The 26,303-nt window shown below is 39.4% G+C and overlaps 1 protein-coding gene across 4 annotated transcripts in view; it reads left to right on the top strand.

The window, feature by feature from the left end:
* Window positions 1-26,303, top strand: part of SPECC1 (sperm antigen with calponin homology and coiled-coil domains 1) — a 76,619-nt gene that overhangs the window by 29,214 nt on the left and 21,102 nt on the right. For 2 of the 4 annotated variants that reach the window (XM_062592215.1, XM_062592216.1), the window contains 9 exons: window positions 2,505-4,072; window positions 5,947-6,158; window positions 6,791-6,860; window positions 7,441-7,619; window positions 16,698-16,843; window positions 17,067-17,167; window positions 19,061-19,142; window positions 22,963-23,113; window positions 24,104-24,206. In XM_062592215.1, coding sequence (XP_062448199.1) covers window positions 2,505-4,072; window positions 5,947-6,158; window positions 6,791-6,860; window positions 7,441-7,619; window positions 16,698-16,843; window positions 17,067-17,167; window positions 19,061-19,142; window positions 22,963-23,113; window positions 24,104-24,206 — 2,612 coding nt within the window. Of the gene's footprint in view, window positions 1-2,504; window positions 4,073-5,946; window positions 6,159-6,790; window positions 6,861-7,440; window positions 7,620-9,508; window positions 10,342-12,156; window positions 13,576-16,697; window positions 16,844-17,066; window positions 17,168-19,060; window positions 19,143-22,962; window positions 23,114-24,103; window positions 24,207-26,303 lie in introns of those variants that run through there. The other 2 variants (XM_062592218.1, XM_062592219.1) reach the window with 2 other exon arrangements.

Raw genomic sequence — 26,303 nt, 5'->3', positions numbered from 1 at the left:
AGAGGTGTTTCCTCATAGTGCCCTGCAGTCTGTACCAGTGTGTAGTAGCATCATTATCATTTCTTATTGTGACACTCCCCGGTCCTGTGCTGCCCAGATGACAGTCATGCCATTGCATTAGTTTGGGCATTGCAAAAAAATGATGAGTGATTTGGGGCACTTGCTTTGTCATAAATTTTCATTATAACAGTAGGAAAAAACTTTCAGATGGAATAGAAGTCCAGAACATAACAGAAGGCTTTAAATCTACCCCTTAGGCTCTGTGAAAGAACATCTTCTTCTGCATGTAATACATATTTTACATCTTAAATCTGTGGTAAAGAGTATAGCTTGTGCAAGTACTGCATACAGATGGTGTCTACCTGTCTCCTCTGGACACTTGTACCACTGTATTTTCAAGACGCGCGGTCAAACAAGGCCTTTGCTTGCTTTCCTGGACCGCTGGGAGTCCCTGGGTACACCTCTGCCTCTCTGTGCAGGAAGGAGCTGTGTGGAGTTATTTTTCTGCTGGAATTGACACATCACATCACAGTCCATTTGATTTCCGTCTTACCCTTGATCCTGTGGTGTTAGCTGCATAGACATTAAAGCTTGGATCTTCCCTTGAGCATAGCACTGATAGAGTTTTACAGGTGGCAGATCTTGCCAGTTGGGAGCCCTCCGGTTAAGGAATAGGGTGAGCAGCGGACGCAGGTCCTCAGATGTGACAAGTGAAAGGAGTTCTCAGGTTTCGAGCTGCACCAGCAGCCATCTCAGCTCCACCTCTGCTCGCCTTGCACTTTCCACTGGGGAGCCGGAGCTGCCTGGATGCGTTGGCGCCTCCAGCTGCAGATGGCTAAATGAAGTGGCGTGGGCTGCTCGCGGGCAGGCCAGCCTGCCCGTGCTATCGCTCCCCCCAAACACTGGAGCCTTTGTCTCTGGCCTTATCATGCCCCTGCCATCACAGAGGCTTTCTGTGCTCTCCTCCCAGCACAGGCCCCTGTGCTCAGGGGTCCTTTCTTCAGCTGCTCTTTGTCTCTCCGTGTTTATTGTGCCTGCTGCAGAGTGTGTGTGTTTGGGGGAGAGGAGGAGGGGCTCCTGTTTGTGTGGGTTTTCTAAACCTAGTGCATTCTTCAAAAGAGGTGCTGAGCAAACTGGGGGGGTGTTAACATTAACCCTTCAGTGCCCTGCATTACTGACATGGCAAAACTGTACTGAGCGTTCCTCAGGGTGTGAAAAATGAAGCTGCTTGCAGTGTGAGCCAGTAGCCACACGATTGTGCAGCAGGGAGTCTGCTCCCCCTTTGATCTTAACTGTTCTTTGATTTTTCTTTACGCATTGCATGTGTGCATCAGCAAAGAGAGCCTTCAGATTTGGGGAGACTTAACTGATTCTAGGATTTACCTCCAGAGCATTTGGAGCTCATTTTTTATGGCAAGCACCGGCTTCCTAGCACCTTCTGTTTAGTTAACAGGCCTGCGTGCCCTGTTTGCGCGGCTACATCAGGCAGTATGTTTTCATTGTAGCACATCCCAAAACGTCATGGCTCTCTACTCTAGGGCTTTTGCTATAGGATCGGGTCTTGAAAGGAGGAATTTCTTGGAATTCTGATACTAAGCTTTCCTCCTTGACTTGTGGTAAATCTCTTTTAAAAAATTTTTTTTCATTTGTGAATTGCCACAGAATTGCCACATGTAGCAGGATATAGTGCTTCTTTGAATCAGCTTTTTTTGTGTAAGCTGATTGCTGATACTCTCGTGGTTGGGCTAGCTGTTATTCTTCAGCATCCATTGTGTCCCATATTCCAACCTGGAGTTTTAAAAGAAGAACATCAGCAACTCAAACTTTACTTCCCTTGTAATCACATAATGCTTTGCCATTAAGTTGGTTAAAAAAAATAAAACCAGTGTCAACTTTCTGACTTCCTTTTATTCTTCCTCCGTAAGAGGATGGAAATTTACAACATGAAAAATCTTTTGTCAAACTCTGTGAAAGGCTACAGCAACAGAATTGTCTTAGTTTAAAATGAGTTGCCAGGAGTGACAGTTCTGTGTTTCTGACTTTTTTTTGTGATTCTATACTGCGTAAATTGACCACAGTGCAAATACATTAGTTTCATATGTGATAAAACGCTCATTTTACAGTCAAAGCGGTATCTTTTCCCAGGTTATTGAACTTTTTGCAGAAATTAATGGGTTTAAATTATGCATTTCACAAGGTAGCATAAAGAATTTTTTTTTGTGAGATAGTTAGCATCCTGGTGTTGAGGTTGCAGTTTGTGTATGTATTTCTACACTAAGAAAGTATTAGGCAGACTGGGTCTTTTTTAGGAGAGCTGGGCTGCAGGAAGAGGAGGAAATACAAATAATACAAACATTGGTAAAACATGAATCCACACTGTCAGTCATGACTGAACCTATTCAAACATTCAGGTGTTGGGAAGACTTCTGTAGCCTTTTTGCCAGGTGATTTCTTCTCTTCATGAAAAGAAAACCTCAATTTGCTTTATCTCTTTTCTCTTCAAGGAACAGTTTCAGCTGCAAAACGCACAGGGATTCCAGCACCTCGGGAGATATCATCATCTGTCTCCAGAGAGAGAGCCGTATTACGTGGTCAAGCCAACTCTAGGAAAACTCAGCCTAGCCCAACCTCTTCTGGTACACCCACTCCTACCAAACATGTACGTCCCACTACAAAGTCCAAGCAAGAGAATGAAACTGGTGACAAAGCTGTTTTGGAGTCTCAGGTTAAAGAACTCCTTGCAGAAGCAAAGACAAAAGACTCAGAGATTACCAAACTCCGGTGTGAACTGAAGAAATGCAAAGAGAAAGGGTCACATAACCCTGAAGCGATGGGTGCTTCAGACCAAAACTTAGAAACATTATCACCTGTTGACATAGATCCATTAATACGAACCCTTCAGGAAAAAAATAGGACTTTTCAAAAAGAGCTTGCTAGCCTGGGAGAAGAAAACAGAGTTTTGAAAGAAAAATTGCTTTACCTAGAGAACTCTCCGCTCTCGGACACAACAACAAGCAGTGGAGGTGACAGCAGCCTCCCAACCCCAACCACCCAAGAATCTAGTTTTGGAAGCCCATCAAAAAATGTCTTGAAGGGTGAAACAGATGAGCACAGGCAGCAGGTGAATGGAGGCACTCTGCGCAATTCAGGTTCTTCCAGCAGTGACGTAACTAAAGCTTCCTTGTCACCCGATGCATCTGATTTTGAACATATAGCAGATATACCTTCTAGGCCAACATCCTCGAATAGCAACAACTTCAAAGGTTCCAGATGCTCCACTACAGGAAGTTCTCCAAACAATATTAGTGACCTTTCTGTTGCATCTCTTACAGAGAGAATACAAAAAATGGAGGAGAACCACCACAGCACAGCAGAAGAATTACAAGCCACTTTGCAGGAGCTGTCAGATCAACAGCAAATGGTGCAGGAGCTGACAGCAGAAAATGAGAAACTAGTCGAAGAGAAAGCTCTCCTGGAGACTTCCTTTCATCAACACAGGGATAGAGCAGAACAGTTGAGTCAAGAAAATGAAAAGCTAATGACTCTTCTCCAAGAGAGATCCAAGAATGAAGAAAGCAAAGCTCAGGAAGGGAAAGTCCTTGAACTGGAACAGAAATGTGCAGAAGTTCTTGAAAAAGCACAATTTGAAAGAGAGAAATTGCTCAACATTCAGCAGCAGTTAACCAGCAGCCTACGGAGCTTAGAAAGGGAGCACCAAGATGCTCAGCAGCTGATTAAAGGCCTAAGAGAAGAAAATGAAAAGCTGGTTAAAATTCTAGAAGTGGAACAGCAAAGCAATAATGTGGTAGCAAAAACTCTAGAGGACTGTAAAATTGCTTTAGAAGGCCTAAAAATTGAGAATGGGTCACTCAAAACTCAGTTAGAAAGTGAGAAACAAAAGGCTGCAGAGATCAGTGCAATGGGATGTACTACTGGCAGCTCTGAGGTGCAAGAGATGTTGAAGGTTGCCCATGCAGAAAAGGATCAGTTAGAAGTATCTTGTACAGAGCTTAAACAAGAACTGCTGAAGGCAAACAGTGAGCTGAAGCATGTTCAGGGTCTGCTGTCTAAGGTAAAGCAGTAACAGCTGTAAAATATAACGTTGTTTATCTGTCCTTCCAAAAATAAATAACTGTTGGTCTTTGTATTGTTATTGAGCAGTTAATTATAAATATCCAAATTTTCCACTGCATTAATTATTTTGAATGGAATTGAGGGTCACGTGGTATTGCCTCTGCTTCTGCTTCTGTATGCATGTTTTTCATGGAATAACTTCTAGCAAGGCTCCATATATAAATTCAAAACTTTGCTTCCTCTAGTACCATCTTAGTATTTCAGTGAATGGAAATGTATTCACCAAAATTGGAGCAAGAGAACAGATTAATAAAAAATCACTTTGACATTATTTGAATAAATATTAGTGAAAATCACTTTGTAATCAAGTGAGAGAAAAGGACATGAATAGTCAGCAGCAAGTTTTACATTCTGGATAAATCGTGAAGACAGAGTAGTAAGTAGTGAACTATCGATATCGTTGGGCATGAGAATACAAGGGCATGAACTAACACCCACAGAAGCTGGTATTTTCAGGGAGCACACTAATGATGTAGAATCAAGCCCCAGATGAGATTCTTGTGCTAATACTGAAATATGTTTACAGAGTTGAAATTTAGTGTTCTGTTTTGGGGTGGGCAGAGTAATGGCAAAAGAAAAGATTTGTTTTAGAATAGTTTCTCTGCCTTATTTGGTGGCTTGTAGCTTTGCTCCCAGCACTCTTAAGTGCATTAATGGTTCTGTCTGATCCTGAGTGTTCAGAAGAGAACTGCAATGTGAGGTACCATACAAAAAGTGTTAATATAGCACGAATCAGTGATTAAAGTCCCATTGCTGCAGTAAGAGTGATAGTCAGTGTGTACAGTATTTCCTGGATGGGGAAAGGATCATGGGAAGAATTCTAGAATTGGCATGTTGCAGAGGAAGAGAGCATTGCCAAAAAGCACCTCCATGATTTGAGTGATTTAGAAAAACCAGATGTCCTTTCAGCTAAATAGGTGACCACAGCAAATAGAGTTAGTAGAGGAAGCTCCCGAGTGCTTTTGAGCGCTTGTGTAGCTACAGTTTATGAAGAATAAATGAAAAACTGCTGAGTGCTCAGCATCTGCAACAAACTTTTATTGCTTGTTTTTGAAACCATAGATTTCCTCCCTTTTACTCTTCCTCTCTCTTGAATTAAGCTGTTTTGCATCACTGGCTATTTGTGACACCCAAGCTAGACCACAGGCTGCCCTTCAGTCAGGCTCTGCCAGTGCTGCTGACTGAATTGGCAACATATGCCTTGCTTCTCCATAACTTGTTCTTGCTCCAGGATCTCTCCCAGCCCTGGTAGTATTGATCTCTGGACCTGAGCCAAAAAACTGAAGTGCAACATATTCCTCCTTCAGTAATTCCAGATGTCCTGAATCCAGAAAATACACTCATCTGCAGTAGCTAGCTCTACCACGTATGTTTTGACAATCCATTGGAAATGCATGTAATAAAAGCAGCAAAACTGTTCATGTGGACAAACTGATCATCTTCTGGCCCTAAGGCAGTGATATCACTCTCAAATTATGATACAAGAATAGATTTGGAGCTTTCCAGGAATATGGTTCCTCTGTTCATCACCTACAGAGGCTGCTTTGGAATTACAATCCTTATAATAAAGGAGACCTTAATTTCCTTTCCAATATCTTGTTGCATTATCTTTCTGGCCAGAAAAGAACACTGACATTCGTAGGTTTTACATGTTTCCTGAAATTGTGTCATTAGCACTGAAATTCCTGAGTTTATAAATGGTTAGAACACAAGATCACTTCTTAAGTCCATGAGATGCCCAGTAAAATATCTAATGAGTGATGTCTGTTAAGAAACAAAGGCAGATTTGCAACTTTCTTTCCTCTCTTCCAGGCTGAGAGTGAATGTGGTCAACTGAAGGAGATATGTGACCGTCAGGCTGAGCAACTGAGCAGAACTAACCAGAAATTGCAGGAAAAAACATCAGAGAATGAAGCAGATATAAAAAACCTAAAGGAGACCATTTTTGAGTTGGAGGACCAGGTGGAACAGCATCGTGCTATAAAACTGCACAATAACCAGCTCATCAGTGACCTAGAGAGTAGGTGGAACTGAAAAAAAGTATTTAAGTGAACTTACTCTGGAAGCTCAGTTATGGATGCAACAGGGAGGAAGAGGCATGTCTTGAGATACGTGACAAGGGCATTACTTTAGAATTATTCCTATTTTGTCCAATCATTTCTGTTCACATGCGTAAATAACTATCTGGACAGGTAGTGCTGCAGAAATAATGTTAGAGACAGTCTCCAAGCTTCATTTTTAGTGAAGGATGTATCACCCATTCTAGAAGCTGGAATTATTGACCTTTGTAAAGAGCTTTTGGGGAAAAGCACTAGTTAAGAGCTGGAAATTTAGGTTTACAGTGGAAGGAGAGCTGCCATCTGGTGGAATGAGTTGGACATTTTGCTTGTCAGTGATGGGAATTTGTACTGCATATGTGCTACTGTAAAGTCTGAATTTATGCCTCAAAATAATGACCTCCTTCAGGGATGTTTGAATAATAAATTCACTTTTCTATTCATGATCCATTGACAGAGTATCTTAAATTCAGTTTAGTCTCTGTTAGTGCCATTACTAGAAGCAAAACAAGTAGGCTGCTTTGCCTTCCCATTTTTACTTTTCATTCTTGCTCTTATCTGTTTAATATTCTTTTCGCTTTTTGACTATTCCTAGGTAGAGCAATGAAGCTGGAAGAACAAAAACAAGATACAGAGAGGCAGCTAAAGGCTCTGACTAAGCAAATGAAGGTAAGACTTTGACTCCATGACAAAGCTGAACTTTTACTGGAGTGCTGGATTTGAAAGAAAAATTACATTTTTTTTTTTTTTAGAACAGTTTTAAACAGTTCTTTGTACATCTTTTTATTCTCTATTTTCCTCATTCATTTGTAACTGATCCTTTGCCTGGAAGGGAAAATAACGTATCATTTGCAAATTACTTTTGCTTTTTCTCCGTATGAATTTCTGCTACTTTGGGAAGTCCATGCATGCTTTATGAAACATTATGAGCAATGAGCTCTTTCTTCTTTTCAGTGACAGTGTCTTCAGTGGTATCAAGAGTCTGAATGTCAACAGGTATAAAAAGAATGTTAATGGTACTTTTTTTATTGGAGGATAGCTGAGAGGGTTGCTTAGCATCAGTTTCTTGTTTGGCAATCTTGTCAAAATTGTATGAAGGGGCAAGCTTGGCCTCAGCCTCAGCATGATTCTTTGGTGAAATCCTGGCCTCTTATGGAGGCTAAAAGGGTGATCAATAACTGATAACGTTCTAAGCTCAAGTAAGTGTATTTTACAGCAAGCGCTTCTGGGTTGTAATTGCTCTTTCTAGGAAGATACAGAAGAGTGGAGGCGTTTTCAAGCTGATCTGCAGACTGCAGTGGTTGTAGCCAATGATATTAAGTGTGAAGCCCAGCAGGAACTGCGTGTGGTAAAGAGGAAACTTCAGGAGGAAGAGGAGAAGAGTGCCAGACTTCAGAAGGAGCTGGATGAAGTGAAGGGCAGTAACAGGTTGGTTGCTTACAAGGACCAAGATTTCATTTCTGTGACTGCTAACATGCACGCAATGTTTTGTCAGTAACGATTTGTTGGCTTCAATGTGCATGTTGTCTGTTTTAAACTCTTCTGACAGGTATTGCTGTGTTTTATCCTAAGACGTTTCTATTCTTTTTCTTTCTGGTGACCTAGTTCTGCCAAATAGGCCATGAATGTTTTAATCAACAGATATTTAATAACAATTGCCAATAACCCTCATAGCTTTGTTCCTTATACTCTATTCCAATCTCTGTGCAGCTGCATTAAACCATCTGTGAAAAGACTGGCTGCATATATTTAATGGGACATTCAGAAGAGAACTACTTAATCTGTAAAGAGAACAAGAAATATATATGTATCCAAACTAAAATGAGATATAGCTGGACTTACTTGTTCTGCAGATCTGATACTTGTTGACTGAATGATCAGTGCGAGTACTAGGACTTCTCACCTCATATCTCCTGTCCTTAATTTGAAACTGATTATGCGATTAGCATATCATGCTAATATGATATTATTGTGGTCTATGGTCTGAGTTAAGGTTGAGTGCAGAAGTGATTTTGTAACATAGTGAATTCACTTGTGAAACAGTTGCTACAGTCTCAGTAGTTGAAAGGGGGATAGTAAATATGACACTGGAGTCTGGAATCCTGTGAGCTAAAGATACACCCCAGCATAGTGAGCAGTATATGTGGGGCTTTCCACCATGGGAACAGGGTAAGAACAAAAGTGACTGATAACAGTTGTAGTTGGAAACGATGTGTCTTCTATGCAGTGCAAGACCTTTTATGTAGCCCTTTTCATTCCAAAAGTCATACCACAATTGTCATACTGAACAATATGAGATGAAATGGAAAATGCATTAGAAAAAGGAACTGAAATTTATAAAGAAGGTAGTGTTCTGCTCTTTTATTGCATTGGCACAAGATGTGCCAGGGCTGTAGAGATGAAAATTTGTCCAAGGAAAATGAAGGAAGATAAAATAATACAATGAAACTATTTACCAAAAATATGTGCCAAATAAGCTTTACTGCTCTAGATTGTTCCAGTTAATCTCTCTCCCAGTAACTCATAGTTACTGGCAGAGACTCTCTCTCCCAGTATTCATAGCAACTAATAGAATAGTGACAGGAACATGGTGAATCCTGTCATTCCTTCCAGGTGGAATAACAGTCCAGCTTGTGTTCCTTGTATTTTCTCACAGTTTTCCAGTCAAGAGTTTCCACAGAAGCTGTACAACAGATGGAAGTAAAAAGATGGGAGGGATTTTGTGTGGGGGTGTATGGGTCAGAATTGCTGGATGGAAGGAATGGAAATACTTTTTCAGAAAAATAAAATAATGCATTTAACCTCCAGTTTCATTATCAGAATCCCCAGTGTATGCAAAAAGAGCTGCCACAGAGTATATATTAAAACCAAATGATTACCAGGCAGTACTTAACTTTTGGTGCCGATTTTCATTCTCCATTTGTCTTTAATGAAATTTCTGTTGCTCAGAGTGGAGTAAGGAACACAACTGCTTTTCCCAATTTAGATGTTAATCTGTATGTAAAGGCAGAAATCTTACACTTGTCATTTCCCTCTTTATTCCTTTTTTTTTTTTAATTTGAAGACAGATGTATTTAACTTATTTAAATTGAATTAGAAGATGACTTGCTAATTTGCAAACTGAGATGTTTCTCTTCCATGTATAAGGAATATGGCTGTACTGTCAGCTCTTTGGCATAAGAAGCCTGAGCAGTAAAAATTACTTTTGAAATTAGATCCCTAGAATCTGTATATGCATAGCTCCAGAAGGACGTATTCTGACATGTATTTAAGTCATTTTTGACATTTGTCTCTCCCTGTCTTTCTCATACGTATAGATAGATATATGTGTGTCTTTTGTTTTTGTTTGACTATCTGTCTAGCTTGCTTGGAATATTACATTGGACCCGAAGGCAAAAATACCATCTACTGCGGGCAACATATATTCTATTTCAAAGACAGGTGCTGAGCTCAAATTTTGCATCTGTCAATTCAGGTATAATAGATTTGACTGTGTCACAGTGTCTGTGCAGAGAGTATTTAACAAAATCCATCAAGTGGTATGGAGAAGATAATGAAGCCTGCATTAAGTCATTGCCTAAATAACCCAATGATCAACAGCTCAGCAATGAAATTTTAAAACTCTGCTGACCTTTCATAAAAACAAATTCTTAGAGTCCCCAAAGCTACTGCTGAGAGCCAGTTCTACAATCCCAGTTATTCTTGCATTCCTAAACTCACTATTCCCCCCAAGCACTGCAACTTCTTCTACCCTGAAAATTCTGGGGATATTCTTATCATTGCTTTAGTCAGCATTCGCAAATGCTACTGCTCAGAATCAGCAGTGGATTTTGGTACTTGTGGTGACTTTTAACGCAAGCTCAGCGCCAGTGGAAATGGTTTCTAGTACGATACCTTAACACAGTCCATAAAGTATCCCTCATATTTGTCAATGCTGAGCAGCTGTGCCCTCAGCTGAATATCTGACAGTCCCTGGTGAAAGTTTCCTGCCAGATTTCTAAGCTCTGATTGGAAAATGTACTTTCCAAATAGTTTGCTACTCAAAGGTTTTTCTGGCAAAATCTCAGTCGTCTCTTGAGGGTCATTAGACACCACCTCGTAAATTGATCTTGAAGCCAATTTATCTCCTACGACATCCTGTCATTTTAATGCTTGCCTGTGGCTGCCTGAGTTCCTGCCTCCAAGTTTGATTTCACCGTTACAGTCTTCTAATCAGACAAAAAGTCATTTTTGGTTCAGGAACAACCAAAGAACTTGCAGAAAAAGTCCAGATGAGGTCATCAGAGTTCATCTGAATAAAGGTAAGAGCCTCCCAAAGGCTGTTTTAACACAGATTAAATGTCTAATTCTATGACTAAGAAGGTTGGGGGGAGGTTGGACCAGCATCAAACAAGAATTGGAGTAAGGAGGAGAGGAGTTCACTTGTCCCAAATTAGTGCTGATTGAAACCTACAAATTGATTACTAATTGATTACAGATTGATAACTCATATGTTTTGGACAGTCTTTCATGATATTTTACATCCTAATTAATGTTATTTCTCTGCAATAAAATGGAAAAGCTTACAATCCACTATTGTGTAATTGCCTCCTCAGAGGTGGTGAGTACTGAGGTTATGCAGTCTCCACGTTTGGAGGTTTTAATGACCAGACTGCAGAAAGCCCTGAATAGCCTGGTCTGATCTAATAGCTGACCCTGCTTTGAGGTGGAGATTGGACTAGATAACCTCCTGAGGTCTCTTCCTATTTGAATTACCCTGTGAGCCTGTAGTAAGTCTCTTCTTTTCAGAAAATTCATCTTGGAAATAAACTATTTTTTCTAGCTGTTTTAGGAGCAAATATTTAAGCGCTGAAAAAAAAAAAGGTATATTGGATCTGTAATGCAAAAGAAGACAATTATTGCAAGAAGGACCCTAATTAAGGATGCCCCTCTTTGGCTTCATACATACAGGTTTCCAAGCCTGTTCTGGCAATACAGTATTCAGCAGCAATGAAAGTTTAAAGATCTTTCTTTGAATCTTTTTCTTTGTCTCCCAAATTCTCAAAATGATTTTGCTGCTCTGTGTTTCACTGCATGTGCAGTGGGAGTATAGCACTAAATGCCATGAATCAAGAACATGGAAGGAAGACAGTTGGGTTGGGAGAATATTCAGAATACAGAGAAATTATATCCAAAATTAAATGAGCTGTTTCTTAGAATAATGAAAAAAATCTGACAAAATCTTCCAAAGGAGGATTGTACTGTATCCCTCTAATTTGTTTCTATTCTTCCTCCTAAAGTCTCAAATGGCTAGTAGACACAGCATGGCTAGTGTTATGTGCTTTTTCTCCTGGATTTAGGCTTGTACTCTACGTGTATTAAAACCTGCTGTCAGTCTGTATGTGCTGATGTGCTGCTTATCTGTGCTTATGTTTTGCAGCTGTTCTGTCTTACAGAGGTCTGATCAGTTAATTCTGCTGCAGTTAAAATGAGCAAACTCAAATGTCAGAGCAGGGTCCTTGATGAATTGCTTTTTTACAATATTTAGTCATTCCTCAGGGTTTTTGGTATTAAATGGAGGTGATTGCAACTGCTTTGGTATAAGGACTTTGAAACAGAAACTGAGTTGCCTGGCAGGTTCATGTATCTAACTTGAATGAATAGTACTAACTGATGAGAGGAGAGGAAAGCCAGGAACACTGTCACCCCTGTCCTTTGAAATTGATTCCCTGCTCTACATATTTAACTTCTTCCTATCCAAACAACATAGATTTTCTTGTATTTTATATTGTTGTTTTGCACATTATGCCTCAGAGTGGTAAGGCATTCCTTCAAGACTGCCCTAACACCACCGCCAGCATTTCTCTTTTTCCTCTTTATTTAATGATGATGGGATGATTAGCTGTAAAATACTGGGAGCTGTACCTCAGAATGGGCATCACATTGCTGCTTATAACTTCCTCCACTATTATCTGTATCTCCATAGGTGCCTGATCTTTACCAGCTAACACAGCCCTGGATGGAAGCAAAGCCAGGCTTGTGAGACACTTCAGGACATGCCTTCAACTTGCAGTTGAAAAGGGAAATTTCAGTTGGAGAAAGCACCTCCAGTTTATTATTGCCCTGCAATCAAGCATATTGCAAAGTGTGAATGCTGTTCAGGTCTACCTTCTACCAACGGGCAGGAGCCTATGTCTTTGTTTTGGAAGGCCTCCCTCTTCAGAAGACTTCTGGAGGCGGAAAAAGTTCTGAATTCATTTTAAACCAACTTAAGTGATAGGAAGTAATCGCAGAGATTTTGTAGAGTGAAATAACTGATTTTTTTTTTTTTTTTGAGGGATGTGGTATTTTCCCTTAAACAGAAATCCAAACATACTGTTTCAAGTTTAAACAAAAAGAAAACTGATTGTGTATGTCTAATTTGTAAAATTTAATGCACATACACATTCTGTTCTCCATATAATACTATCTTCATAAGTCTGTATGTGTCCACATATACATATGCATACAGATCTATATATATGTGTACATACCGCAAGTCAAGCGATTCCTGAATTTGCAGTTGGGTGAGTTGCATTTGGAAATCATGTTACTGAATTCCAACAGGAAAAGTAATTTAGAAACATGAGGTGGCTTATTTGATGTCAGCTGTTTTCATGGTTTTAGGGTTTCGATACTGCATTGACAACGCACGCACCACCGGGTGGCGTATCTGGCTCAGTGTGTGTTGAAAAGCTCAGTGATGCCCGAGCAGGGCATGCTGCTCTGGCTTTCAGCAGAGATCATCCCACGTGAGGTTTTTCCTGACTGAGAGAATTGCCAATGGAGAGAGCAGACAGAAGGGAAATGAATATATCAAGCCCCTAATAAATACCCTCTCAGGAGGAGCCGTTCTTGTACCCTAAACTCAGGTGAAATACATGATCAGGGAAAATTTGCTTGTGTTCAGCTTTGCAACTGGAGACACTTGAAGGGAGCTTTACTTTGATGCTAAAGAGAAATGAAAAAGTTGCCATCTTACCAGCAGACCATCAGGATTCATCCTAGGACTGGAACTTCCTGTCTTGGCTGTGGGGTTCTCATCCTTTGCTCCTAGACCTGAAGACCTAGGAGGGGCCTGGTCTCAGAGCAGGCTAAGCTAGAGAATTCTGAGAGCTGTTATGGCTTTGACATGACCTTCTCCTTTTTGCCATGCTACAGGAGTGTATACAAATATGCACACTTATGTTGCCTTTTTTTTCCATGCTGGCAGCTGTTGAATGTTAATTTTTATGTTTAAGAAATATCTATTGAAGTGCCAAATAAATGTGTAAGTGTCTGGAATTGTCTGCTTCCTGCTGTTGGCCTCTCTTCTGTTCTGTGCATCAGCAGCTGTGTATATCTCTTATTTGTGTCCTTTGGAGTTCAGGAGGATTCACAATAACAATGCCAGGAACTGTGTCAAAGACTATACTGCAGAGCAATTATCCTGAAAATGTGGTTATGGGGTCCTAGGGCACTTGTAATGAAAGCAGCATCCGAGCAGTTCAGAAATTTCTGAACACAGGAAGGCTGCCATTTCCAAAATATATACATGAAATACAGTAAGGCTTACATCTTGTTGGTTCTCTATTATCTACATAATCCAAACAGTGCTGTTAAAGAAAAGCTCATTGCACTACTTCTCTCACTGAGGAATGAAACTAGGCAGTGGTTGTGTGAAGAGGATTCTGCACATCTGAATTCTTTTGTGGCTAAAGTGCTCTGCTTCCTCCTGGAGCTGATCCATTTGAGCCAGCTGCACTTGCAGCTTTTAGCTACATAAACCATTCATCCTTGTTTCAAGGAAAGCATACAGCCATAGATGACAATTTTTTTTCAATTTCATCCTCTTTGTATCAGGGCTTAGTCTTCATGGATGGCCTGAGCTGTACTAAGCTAAATTAATTCTATGCACTAGGAGTCATTTTTGATTTGAAGGTATGGCTTGTCATTAATCTAAGTCATGTTCTCCTGTACTGTCCTCCTGAATTTAATGCAAGTTGTGCTCTTTTGCTTCTCTTAAAAAAACAACCCCCCCACATATATGTATGCATACATGCTTCCTCTTATCATACAGATTTTTCTTTTTAAAAATGAAAAGTACTCATCATGTTTAGTAGCTCTGCATTGCTTATCAGCTTGCCAATGCTAGTTGAAGCAAATAGGCCTCGTACTATTCTACATAGCTTTCATGCTGAGATTTGCAGCATGAGATGCCTGAGTTTTCTGAAATGATTATGTTTAATCTAGGAAGTTATTTCAAAGTGCGTTATAAGCCTATTACAGATACAGAGAATAAGATTACAGGAAGCATCCTAACAAAAGTGGAACCATTAGCAGCTCTAGTACTTAAATCTTCGCCGTTACTTAGTACAATGACAGTATGTGGTATATGATTTCTCAAACTCTTCTGTAGCGTAGCAGGCTAGTGTAGTTAGTTTCACATGTTTGTGTCCTTCTGCAATCAAAGGCTGGCCTGAGGTGACTAATCTGAGAGATTTGAGCTGTTCTGACCAATGATTTGTAGGTTAATTGAGCCAGGGAGATATAATGCTGGCAACCATCCATCCTTTGTAACGTGTTGTGTTACGACTTGGTATAGTTTCTTTCTGCCCAAATAAAAGCTAGAACTAACTCCCACTGTCATACTGATATGATGGCTGCCTAGAGCATACCTTTGGCTTGCTTTATTCTCAAGATTTACTGCTTTGCCTACAGGCATTTACTATTCCTTTCTTACTCTGATAATATTTCACAAACCTCATTCATACTCTCCCTAGCTGGATTATTAGACAGAGCTCTTGCATAATGGTGTATTTAATTCTTGAAAGCGAATTGGATTGCATCAAGTGACTCCATATTTTATTAGAAGCAGGACTCCTTTAGCTTTTCTGTTTTCTTATAAATAAAAATGCAGATGTTATTGCCTGCTTATTTGTTGTTTATGTTTTTGAAGCCATAGATCAAAAATGAAGGGTGGAAGCTAAAAGTTAGTTAGCAAAACACTGGCTCCCTCAGAGCTCAGTGAATCTCATCCAGTCTGCCTGTCCTCCTTATTGGTTTAAATGGTGAATAGAAATGAAGCGACTTTTTCTCTAGCCATCTGCCTCTGTGGGCTCCCCTGGCACATGAGGAACTAGAATGAATTAGCGAAGAAATAGCCAATGTCTGTTTAAAGACAGCACCTCCTTAAGCTCTGCCAAAAATAGAAGCATGACTCACTCATTCTCTTATTCATTGACACCCTTTAGCCCCCTGCCTTTTGTAGACAGTGATGCCAAAAGGAAAAAAAAAAATCTATTTTTAGCTCAGTAGAAGTTGTTCAGCCTTAAAGGCATTTTTTGATAAGGTCCTACAGCCCTCTTCTGAAATCATTGCTGTTTTCCTATTCACATAGCTCATGGTGCCTACTCCACTTCAGAAGAGGGGAAGTGATGGTGCCCCAGAACCTGTAGGTCACCATGCACTTCAGAAAAACAATGTGATAGAGACTCTCTTTTTAAGTGACTAGACTTTGTTATCTAATTGCAGCTTTCCTAAGCTAAAACTAGATTATTACACTCAAAGTCTACACTGAGAGCTACAAGGTAAGTACGGAGCCAGCTCTAAGCAAAACCAGTCAGATCCACAAAATATATGACCAGAAGTGTCATACAGTTATACTAGATAATTACATTTGCTGTCTAACACGGCTGTGGACTTTCCTGTACTAATTTCTGTAAGTCCAGCACCTAATCTTGACTTGAAAATTTCCTGTCAATGGAATAACTTAATGATCATTACTGTTAAAATGGAGGCCTTATTTCTATTTTGAATTTGTCTAGCCATTAAATTTTATTATTCTGCATGCTAGGATGAAGCATTCGTTACCAGTTTTTTTTCCCTGCTTATGGATTGTGGTTGAGGATTTATTTGCTCAGCATACCTTCTTGTTGATTAGCTCAACAAGAGTTGAGTTTCCAAAGTATTTCATTATAAAACGTATTTTCTGTTTTCATTTTCATGGCTCTTACCTGAACCCTGTCCAATTTATTATTTTGTTTTCAACTGTAACATTTTAGCTGGTAACAATTTCTCCAGTAGTAGTCACTCCAATTAAAAATACAGAGGGTAAAATAATATCTCTTTCCTTTTGGTTATTTTCCTGTTTATACATTGAGGACTACATTAGCCCCTTGGCCCCAGTTCAGGTAATTATCTATGATTACTTACAAGTCATCTTCAAAACTGCTTCTTTCCATGATAACCCTCAGTTCTGTGTGAGCACAGGGAATGGAATGGGGATGGTATGGTTAACAACAAAAAAGAATTTGAGAGACTCAACAACTTAATGTTTGCCAGGCACTTCAGAAGAAGAACATGAACATTATGATAATGAGTGGGTCCATATTATGGGCATTACAATGACAGATGTGCGTTGTTGGATTTGCCGTGCTAGATAAGAAGACCTTTAATCTCAGCTTGTACTTCCTGTTGCCACTGACTGATTTGGTTTCTGCTTTGCAGGCTGACAGCTGAAGAGGTAGATTCCCTAGAAGCAGATACAACCAACCGCTGGCATGGAGTTTGCATTAGCAGAGCATCTCCCACACCATCAGAATCTGCAGCCACTGTGAAGTCACTGATCAAATCATTTGATTTAGGATGCCCAGGTATTTAAACATCGTTTTTTGTAGTAAAAAAGCCTTTTTCTTGTAGCGACGAGCAGCTAATTTTTGTCATTTTGTACCACCTCTTGCTTCTGAAGGGATGTTTTCTGTCAGTGCTTGGTGCATATATACTTTTCCAGAATGTCACCATGTTAGTGATCACTGCTCTGACGTGAGAAAGAAAATGAGTTTGAAATACAAATGTTTCCATGATTTTCCCCTGCAGGTAGCGCTGGACAGAATATTCCCGTTCACAAGGTCCCCAGGAGCCCTCTAAGTGGAATTCCTGTGAGGACGGCCCCAGCAGCTGCTGTTTCTCCCATGCAGGTACAAGGAGCTCTTTCCATCATTGCAGAGTTGAAATGGGTAGATGCAGCATTCACTACAGCCTAACACAGCTTCAGCATGCCAACATGCATATATAGACAAGGGGAAGGGGAAACTGTTTATTTGCTATGGAACATCAAACGCTGTAGTTCTAACAAAAAGGATCAAAGTGAGTTTGCCTTTATCTTCAGTTCAGGGGTCTCAGTGGATGGATGTAAACTCTTTGGAATACAGTTCTGAGCTTTAATCACTGTTGACCAGAAAAGTAGATTTTGATAATTAAGAGTGAGTTATGAGAAGCATCAGATTGAGCTAGGTAGTTGGCATGTGTCTATCCTGAGTTATCCAGGAAGTCCATATACCTCTGACTGAGGAGCTCTTACACTTCTTTTTTCTCCTGAAGCATAATTGTCCTGGAATATAGTTCTTCTTATGTCATGGCACCAGTTAGTTAACTTCCTGTTAGTTACTTTCAATTCTGTGGTGCGATGTTTTTGGAAATACCCCTTTTGTGAATGATGGAAAAGCAAACATGTTGCGATTCCTGATTTCCAGCTGTACTGAAGGTAGCATACCAACAGATTGCTAATGTTTCTAGGCTAGAGAAGCCTCTGCACATTTTTTGACCAGATGAACCAGTCATTGTTCTAAATATATATCTGTAGATGTTCCAGATACAACTAAAGCCTTTATGAATCCCTAGGAGTAGCTTTAGAGACTGATCGAAACAGTGTTTCTCTTACTGAGATTTACCTGTATAAAAAGACAAAATAGTTATCTACCTACTATCAGTTAGCCTCACAGTTATTAAATTATGCCCCACTTCAAATCAGGTAAGCTTTCATATCATCACCCTTATTTTTTACCTTTTCAGGAAGAATAGACTGTTTTCTTTATCTGTTTAAGGCCAAGGCCCTGATGTTTGACTTCGGTCATATATTATGCAAAATAAAGTTAGCACTGGCATAATGTTTGAATACTAGCAGGTAATGTAAATACATCTAAAAAGAAATAAGTGTCATCCTATCACAAGCTGTAACGGGTTGATTTATTCCTATAAAAGACTATTCATACGGTGAAAAAGCTCCTTGTCCCTGTCTTGTTATCTGCAGTCACTTCTCAGGAAGTTGAAGGGCTGATTTTCTATCTTTCAATTGTGCTGCTGATTTTATTTATATACACATATGAAGCAGCTTGAGGTATTTTTCCAGTCTTAGCGAACTAGGGTCTGTTTACTAAAAATTACAACGCCTTTTGTCCTAAGCAGGGTCAAAGGGGAAGCTACTAGAATTGTATCAGGAAAATTTCCTCTTAATTTGGAAAAAAACTGGCTGTGAGGCTATGGCAGTAGGAGAGTGTTTTGAAGAAAGGGGTGACTGAAAGAGTACTTAGCAAGCATGTGAGCACATTTCCTTCAAAGAATCAGCAGAGCAAGTTTAAAGAATGGGATTAGGCAGATGTCTGGGAACCTTCTATTAATGCCTGCCTGAGTGGGTATTAATGCTTAAAACTGGTACAGGGGCTGCAGACGCAAGAATCCTTCTGGTCTGATTCAGGTTGCTGGGGACAGAGGCAGTGCTAGGAACAAATTTTCTTGCTTTGGGTTTATGACACTGGATTATGTTTGGCAAAAGAAAAACCTGTGCAAATAAAAATGAGAATAGTTTAGGAACCAATGTATTACCAGCTAAGAATATTTTCTCTGTCCTTTTATTTTTCACAACCATTTAGACAGCTTTTTGTACAAGCCAATACCTTGCAGAAAGCTTCCTGTATCCCTCCACCTGCTTTATGGTCTTGAGATAGCAGAAGCATCTCTTTTTTTTTGCTTGCCCATTTAAGCATGATGGCTAGTATTTCTTGATTGTTTTTGTACATTTGTTTGTTTAACAGAGACATTCTGTTTATAATAATGGAAAAACAGCCAGCAAAGGAGTCGCCAGACACACAGATCTTTCAGACCTTCCTCTTGCAGGTAAATTGCAGTAAATGCACAAATATTACCTCTGTTGCCAGCAAAAGCTTGTCATTAGTGCTTTGATCCTGTCTGGTCCATTTTTTTCACTTTGTGCATGGTCAAAGGAAAAGTATCTTTAAAGCTTTTGTTTTAGAGATCTTATAATTTTATGTTGCTTCCATTCCCATCTTTATCATAGCCTCAAGTGAGGGGTGGGGGGAAAACAGATATACTGTGCTTTGCCAAAGCAAACTTGCCCTCTTTACTCCAAAATATCCATGGCACCTCTCTAATCCATGCAGTGGAACTAGAAAGGATTAGGTTTTATTCCACATGTATATATCTGGAACAAATCCAAAGTACTATCTTTTAGGGTTTTGTTTGTTTTTAAATTGGATTTCATTTGAAATACATCAAACATTTCAGATACAGATGCAACTGTTTTTGGAGCAGCCAGATTTGGGCTTGAAATAGTTTGTTTTGAGAGTTCTCAGGAGATGAATTTATTTTATTTCACACTTTGCTTTTGTTCACTTGTCATATAATACTATTTTCTACCACTGCTTCTTTCCTCTTTTCTCTAGAGCCCTTTGTTTTCATTATCCAGTCCTGAATATAGCTATTGCATTGAAATCAAAGCTAGTAACAGTACGCGTTTTTTAAGGCCAGAAGAATATTATATTCCTCTAGCCAAACCTCAGTGAAACAGCAGGAACGAACAGAAAATCAGTCATAACACCTTCAGTGGTAGACTGAATTTTCTGCATTAGTTTGCTAGCACAAGAGAGAAATTAGAACATGTCTTCATTTTTAGAATCTTCAGATAATTTACTAAGATTCCACTTTCAACATTCAAAGATGAAGAGATACTGGATCTGAACAGCAAACCAGGTTATAGGTTGGATGGTAACATAAGCAAATAACAGCATCCTGTCTGTGCTTCTGGCTTCTCCTGCTAGAGTAAATGTTAAGAAAGCAGAATTTATCAGTGGAACAAATAGCATTTACATATTTGTGTCAGAGGGCTTCCAGAAAATGTCTTGCATGAATATGAATATGTACTCTGATCTTAAACAGTACGTAAGACCATTTTAATCTCTACTAATTTACTGTATAGTGAAGTAATCTGTCAACTATGCAATGTAATGACAGTCCCGAGTGATAAATATCCCACTTCAGGCCATGGATACTTGCTGTTATTGTCCTGTAGACAACTGTTCTGTGAAAATCTATTTGAAATCAACAAGTATTTTATTAGCCATGGTACATGGTATGGTAACAATTTATGGTGTCTTATCTAACAAGTTCCCATATCTACAGCTTCTCATTTTACCTGTGTTTGATTTAGTTCCAGTAATCCTCAGCAAAGGCTTACCATAACATTGTATTAGCTCTGGTTCCAATCTAAATAATCCTAGAAGGCAGTTGATGCAAGCCCTATATAAACAATACTGAATTAAAAAATATCCCCAAGGAAATTCAGAATGAAGTAGTCTCCATAATAATAATCTTCTGGCTGGTTCCATCTGACTAGCATCACAGCAGGGTCCTGTGAGGTCTTTAATATGACCCAAATGTTACATTGTTGGGGAGGAGGATGGATTACTTAGTAGAGAGCTGATTTTTAGCTATGATCTTTTCAGTTAGAATCAGAAGTTTACTGGTTCTGTCCTGGAAATTCTAACAGATTTTTGCTGTGAAAAATAAGTTAAAGAAGTATGTTACTCATGTAGGTGAGACTCAAAGTACAAGACTGTTATTTGCACCACTTCAGACACTACTGTATAATTCAAGCCAGTAATCGCAAAGTCACTTTGAACAATGCAAATAAATGGAGCTAGCAGGATGTGATTTTCCTTAATCATGTTGCATATTCTATGATTGTTCACCTATATCTCTTTCCAAAGGGCTCCTAATATACCTTTATCTTCTTCCTCTTTTCTTTGCAGCTAGATGTTTCTAATAGACTTTATTCCTATCTGGCATCCTTTCTTCTGCTTGCCTTTCTTGTGCTTTCAGCGTGAATGCATCCCGACTGACTAGCACAGAATTTTCTAATTGAGTCATCCATTAGCCAGTCCAATTATGTTAATCACAATTTTGAAATGCATATTTTGGCCATCCTTAAAGGCTAGTGAGAAACCTACATTTCTCTTCATAATGTTCAAGTTTTATTTATTGATATGCCTTTGTGGTAGATCACTTCTTTAAACAGAATGTTCATGTGTTTAAGACAGTCCCAAAAATCGTTCATTGGATGCCTGTCTGATTGGTGTGGCTATTTACATTTGAGACATTTGGGAGAAACTTATGAAAACTCCTCATAAATCTGATGGAAAGAGGAGCTAGAAGAATCATAAACACATGGAATATACAGTGGAAAACCAAAAAAGACAGGAAAGTAGCTTTCTATACTGCATTCAAATGACAGAAGGGTAATATATCAAAATATTCATACACAGAGTGCCTGTGTATGCTTCTAAAGAAGCTCACCTGGTTTGGAGGTGAGGGTCTCTCTTTGTGTGAAGTCTAATGTTTCTATTTCCCATTTTCCAGTATGCAGTGGTTTAAAAATACGCTATGTGCTACTTCTTGTTTGTTATGGATTCATTGTGCATAAAAAGGAAGGATAGGGGAGTGGAGGGAAGGATGATCCTGACTGAGCAAGGTGTATGCAATCCAGCACAACAAAGTTCTGCCCAAGCTCCAGTTACTGGACTGAAAACAGAGTCTCCTGGAACTTGATTCTGTCCTTTTCCGTCTCGACTCCTTAGTAGATGGGAACCTAACAACCCTTTCTGCTGTGCTTGAGAAGGTGCAGAACTGCCTATAGCTCTCAGCAGTTGCAAATGCTACTTTTATTTTACCACTTTCAGGAGTCAAAGCAAGGGCAGCTGCACACCTATGGTTACCATACTGCATTAGAAAGGATGTGTTTATTTCAAAACTCACTCCTGCTGAGAAGAAATTTAGGACTGATTCAGTGATACCAGGCATTGCTGAAGCTGAGATGAGGAGAAAAAAGTTCTACATTCAATTAATTTCTGATACAAGCTCATACTGTGCTGGCCACCAATACTGGTTTGTTGACAGTTTGTCTACAGAAAAGCAGCAGCCAACTTTTCCTGTGCTATTCACCATTCTACCTTATGACTGATATGTGTGGAGAGATAATTTGATCTCCATGATGTCTTTGTCCTCTCTTTGAAGACTTAGTATAAATAGAACCCATATTGATAAATTTTTTTGATTTATTTATACATTTGTATAAACATATGCACATTATTACATATATATTATATATAAAATAAAAAAAGCAGATGCAGCTGCTAAGAATGTATTGCAATTTCTCAATGTCATGTTAGATAGGATGCCAAATATCAAGCGATAATAAATGCTTTTTACTGCTGCCTTGATCTGGGTTGTATTCTAGAGGTAAAAGGCTTTCTTGTTACAGTTATATTAATGGCAGAAAAAAAAATTATTATACTAGGGCTGGTCAGTCATCTGGTGAAGATATTTGGGGATCAGCTTTTGAACCTTTAAGTCTGTAGATTTTGGTATTTCCCCTCATTCACCTGAGGCCCTACCCCCCAGCAGGAGTATCAATCACAGGAAACTAGGCAGTTTGTACTGTTGAAATCATCAAAGCCATTCCTTGTTATGATCACCTCTAATCTGCTCAAGGTTTCCTAGCCCCATGTGTGTTTAATGAACAAATGAGTACGTTTGTTTAGAATCAAAACAACAGACTACATATTGTGTGCTGGGTGGCAGGACAGTGATTAATCAAATTCCTCAGACTGCAAACTGACAGCTTTTTTTTTAATTCCCACAGACCTTCTGAAGGGGAGAAATGAAGAGCTGAAACCAGACCATTACCTCCGCAAAAGCCCCTCCCTGGAATCCTTGAGCAAACCTCCTATGGCCTTCAGCAGCAGAATGCTTGCTTCTACCCCCAGCAGCTTGAAACCCCAAAGCAAACTCAGGTACCAACTCAGCTGGCTGGGATAAACAGTGTGCTGGAAAGATTGGCAACATTACCTGGCACTGAGATAAATGTTCTAGTCTAGTTGACCGCTGTTACTAGAAGGAACAGTGCTGGTTACTCTGTCCAGTGCCTTCCCAATCAGACAGATGTGTTCTGAGTTACCAGGCTGTGAGCTATGTCAGGTCCAAATATCAAAATTCAGATGATAATAACCACAATTATCTATAAAATGAGCAATCAATATAAACTGCAGATAGCAATTTTTCAGAAGCTACTTAACTGTTCTGTTCCAGAATCCTGTCATACACTAGTGGTCAAACCCCAATATTGTAATGCAGCTTTGCATATAGTTGTGAGTTAAAGCTAAAAGCTTTTCTTCTAAGGGAAAGCTGAAGTATGAATTTAGACACACAATTTTCTTCTGCCTTCTTTCCTCTGATCTCCACCATTACTCCCAAAAACAGAAGCTGTAGGTGGAGACAATGCAAGTGTTTTGATTATTGACCTTTAACTGTCCTCTGGGCCTTAGCTGCAATACGGTTTCCAAATTTTACCATTTATTGAAGAACTCATTCTGCAGCAGCTTAGTTGGGTGTGAATTTGTAGTTTCATATTCTTTAGATAGCTTCTTTCAACTGTTCACCCTAAACCTCAGTTTTCCTTGTGTAAAGCAAGGAGATTACTTGAAAATATAATGTGTAAATCTGATGAAAGTAATAGCAGAAATGCTGGGTTAAAACACATCATCTATGGGTCGTATTCTCAAGTATCCATGTACTGCTGCTTTTTTTGGCTGTCTATATGCAGTGATGCCAACTAATTTGTCTCATCTGAAGACAAATATAGGAATGTATGCTCTGAAAGTTATCACAGTTAGGCTTCCATTTAGATTCTGTAATGCTGTCCTGCTTTGTCATAGGGATATGATTTACAAACTGGAAAAGAAAATAGAGGCACATTTATCTTCTCTCTTATCCTTCCCTGGTAGTGTGGAAAGAAAGGACCCATTGGCAGCCCTAGCCCGGGAATATGGTGGTTCAAAGAGGAATGCTCTGTTGAAGTGGTGCCAGAAGAAGACCGAAGGTTACCAGGTAGTCTGGAGAATAATTCATCGTTATCCTATTTGTGTGCAATAAGCAGTGTCATTTCAAAGAATTATGTGTATTTCACTCTGCTGCTGTTTGTATGTTTGCTTCTACTGGACATTTCCAACCTCTTCCTTTCTTCACATTTCTTTAATGCTGCAGTCCCCAGTATTACATAGTCATAAATGGTTCATTTACAAATGCTGAAATACTTGCTGTAACAAAGGTCACTGAAGGTAAGAAACACAGTGTACATGAACAGCAGCTCCAAGGTAGGCATCAATTTTAGTAACGCTGTTTTAATATTTTTTTTTCTATAGGCTTCTGTGCTGTGCCATTGAGTGCTTTTTCCTTAGTTACTTCTGTAAAACTGAATAAATATTTCCTCCTGTGGCCTTTATCAAATACAGCTTGCTGCTTAGGCCCAGGTCTTTGTAATGAGCTGGAGCTCATTTGTACAAAACAAAATTTGACTGCTTAAAAATATGTCATTTCTTTGCTGACGGATTTTCACTGCCAAACAGGCACAACGACTCAGCCAGTTCACGTATGGCCGTTGCTGTGCTCATCCAGCTCTAGCTGGTGTTTGTATACAGTTGAATTAGACCTTTGGCCTTACTCGTAACAGAGCTGTAGCTGGCAGTTATAGACAACAATTCATCCTGTGATATATGCCGGGTGTGCAGGATATTCTTGGTTTAATATAATGTTGAGATTTTTCTTTCTTAAGAATAATATTGTTTGTTACTTAGAGCAGAAGACAAAAGCATTTGTCACCACATGATATGCACCCTGGAACAAATATTTAATAAAAGCAGAGTCCATCTTTTAAAGTAAATAATGATTTTTTTTTCACAACTAGCTCATTATGAAACACTGACTATACTGGGTAGGAGTTTGGAAGAAAAAGTTTATCCCTTTAAATAAACTGATCCAGAAAAGTTTAAGAGTCATATCATAGCAGTGGCGTATTCATTTGACTCAAATGTCACAGAAGGATGGATATCAGAGAAGGCTCTTGACTTTATACACATTGTAGGAGCAGTAAAGACAGGATTGAAGTTTGGTTTCCCATCATGCATTATTGCCTGAAAGGCTATAATGCTGTCCCCTAAAGTTGTGTCTCCTGTGCTGTGTTGGATTTATACATACATACTTGTGCCTCAATTTCTAAAATTCTCCTGGTCTTGGTTTAGAAGGGGTGGGGGGAACATTTCTATCCAGTTCTCAGAAAATGATTCATGAAATACACCTTTTCCAAATCTGACTTCCGTTAATCTGGCAAATTCATCTCTTGAGTAAGAATTTCTCCCTACAGGGTTGTCCACTTTTGTTTTAAGTGTCACCTATGATGAGCTTCCGCCACTTCTTTTAAACTAGTCTAGCTTGTCAGAGTTCACTGTTTGAAGCAATTTTTGAAAGGCAGCCTATCATTTCCTTCCTCTGATTACATCCAGGCACGACTAAGAGTACAGCTTTCAGAAGTTACTATGTGGCTTTGCAAATACATAGACCTCCTCTGATTCTGCAAGTACCAAACAGGCACCAAGAGTGACAAGTATTGTCTCCCTGATAGAAAAGAGAAGGAGTTTTGTTTTTCTATGCTGAACCCAAGTAGTGGGGCCAACTGTGTATCAGATAGCAGGCCACCCAGGAGGTATGCAAGGCAGTCTGGGTCTATTTGTTTTTCCTCTTGTTATTAGCCTCTAGAGCAAAATATGTCCATGGTTCAGAGGACAGTGGAAGTCCTAGCTTTATATGTAGCTACAGGAGTGATGTTGTTACAGACATGACTGTCCAGACGACATCTAAAAAAAAGCCGTGTCATTTTGGTTCCTTGTCTGAAGAGGCTTTTGTTCTGTTGCTGACTGTCTGCTGTCATTACTGTTTTTGAAGAAGCAGAATGAATTTTCTTCAATTTTCAGAAAAAGCAGGTATAGCATTGGCAAAAACTGCGTGAACCAAAAGGAGTTCAGTTTGGAAGGCAGTGGAGGGCTTTATTGCCCAGAGTAAAAGGTCTTGGAGCAGAGATTAGACAGATGAACAAAAGGACAAACAATGCTATTGATTTATGGTGAGAGTCTCGCTGCTCTATCATCACTC

This window comes from Rhea pennata, chromosome 20 (genome assembly GCF_028389875.1).
Source record: "Rhea pennata isolate bPtePen1 chromosome 20, bPtePen1.pri, whole genome shotgun sequence".
Classification (NCBI taxonomy): domain Eukaryota; kingdom Metazoa; phylum Chordata; class Aves; order Rheiformes; family Rheidae; genus Rhea; species Rhea pennata.
This window is presented reverse-complemented; position numbering and strand designations above follow the sequence as displayed.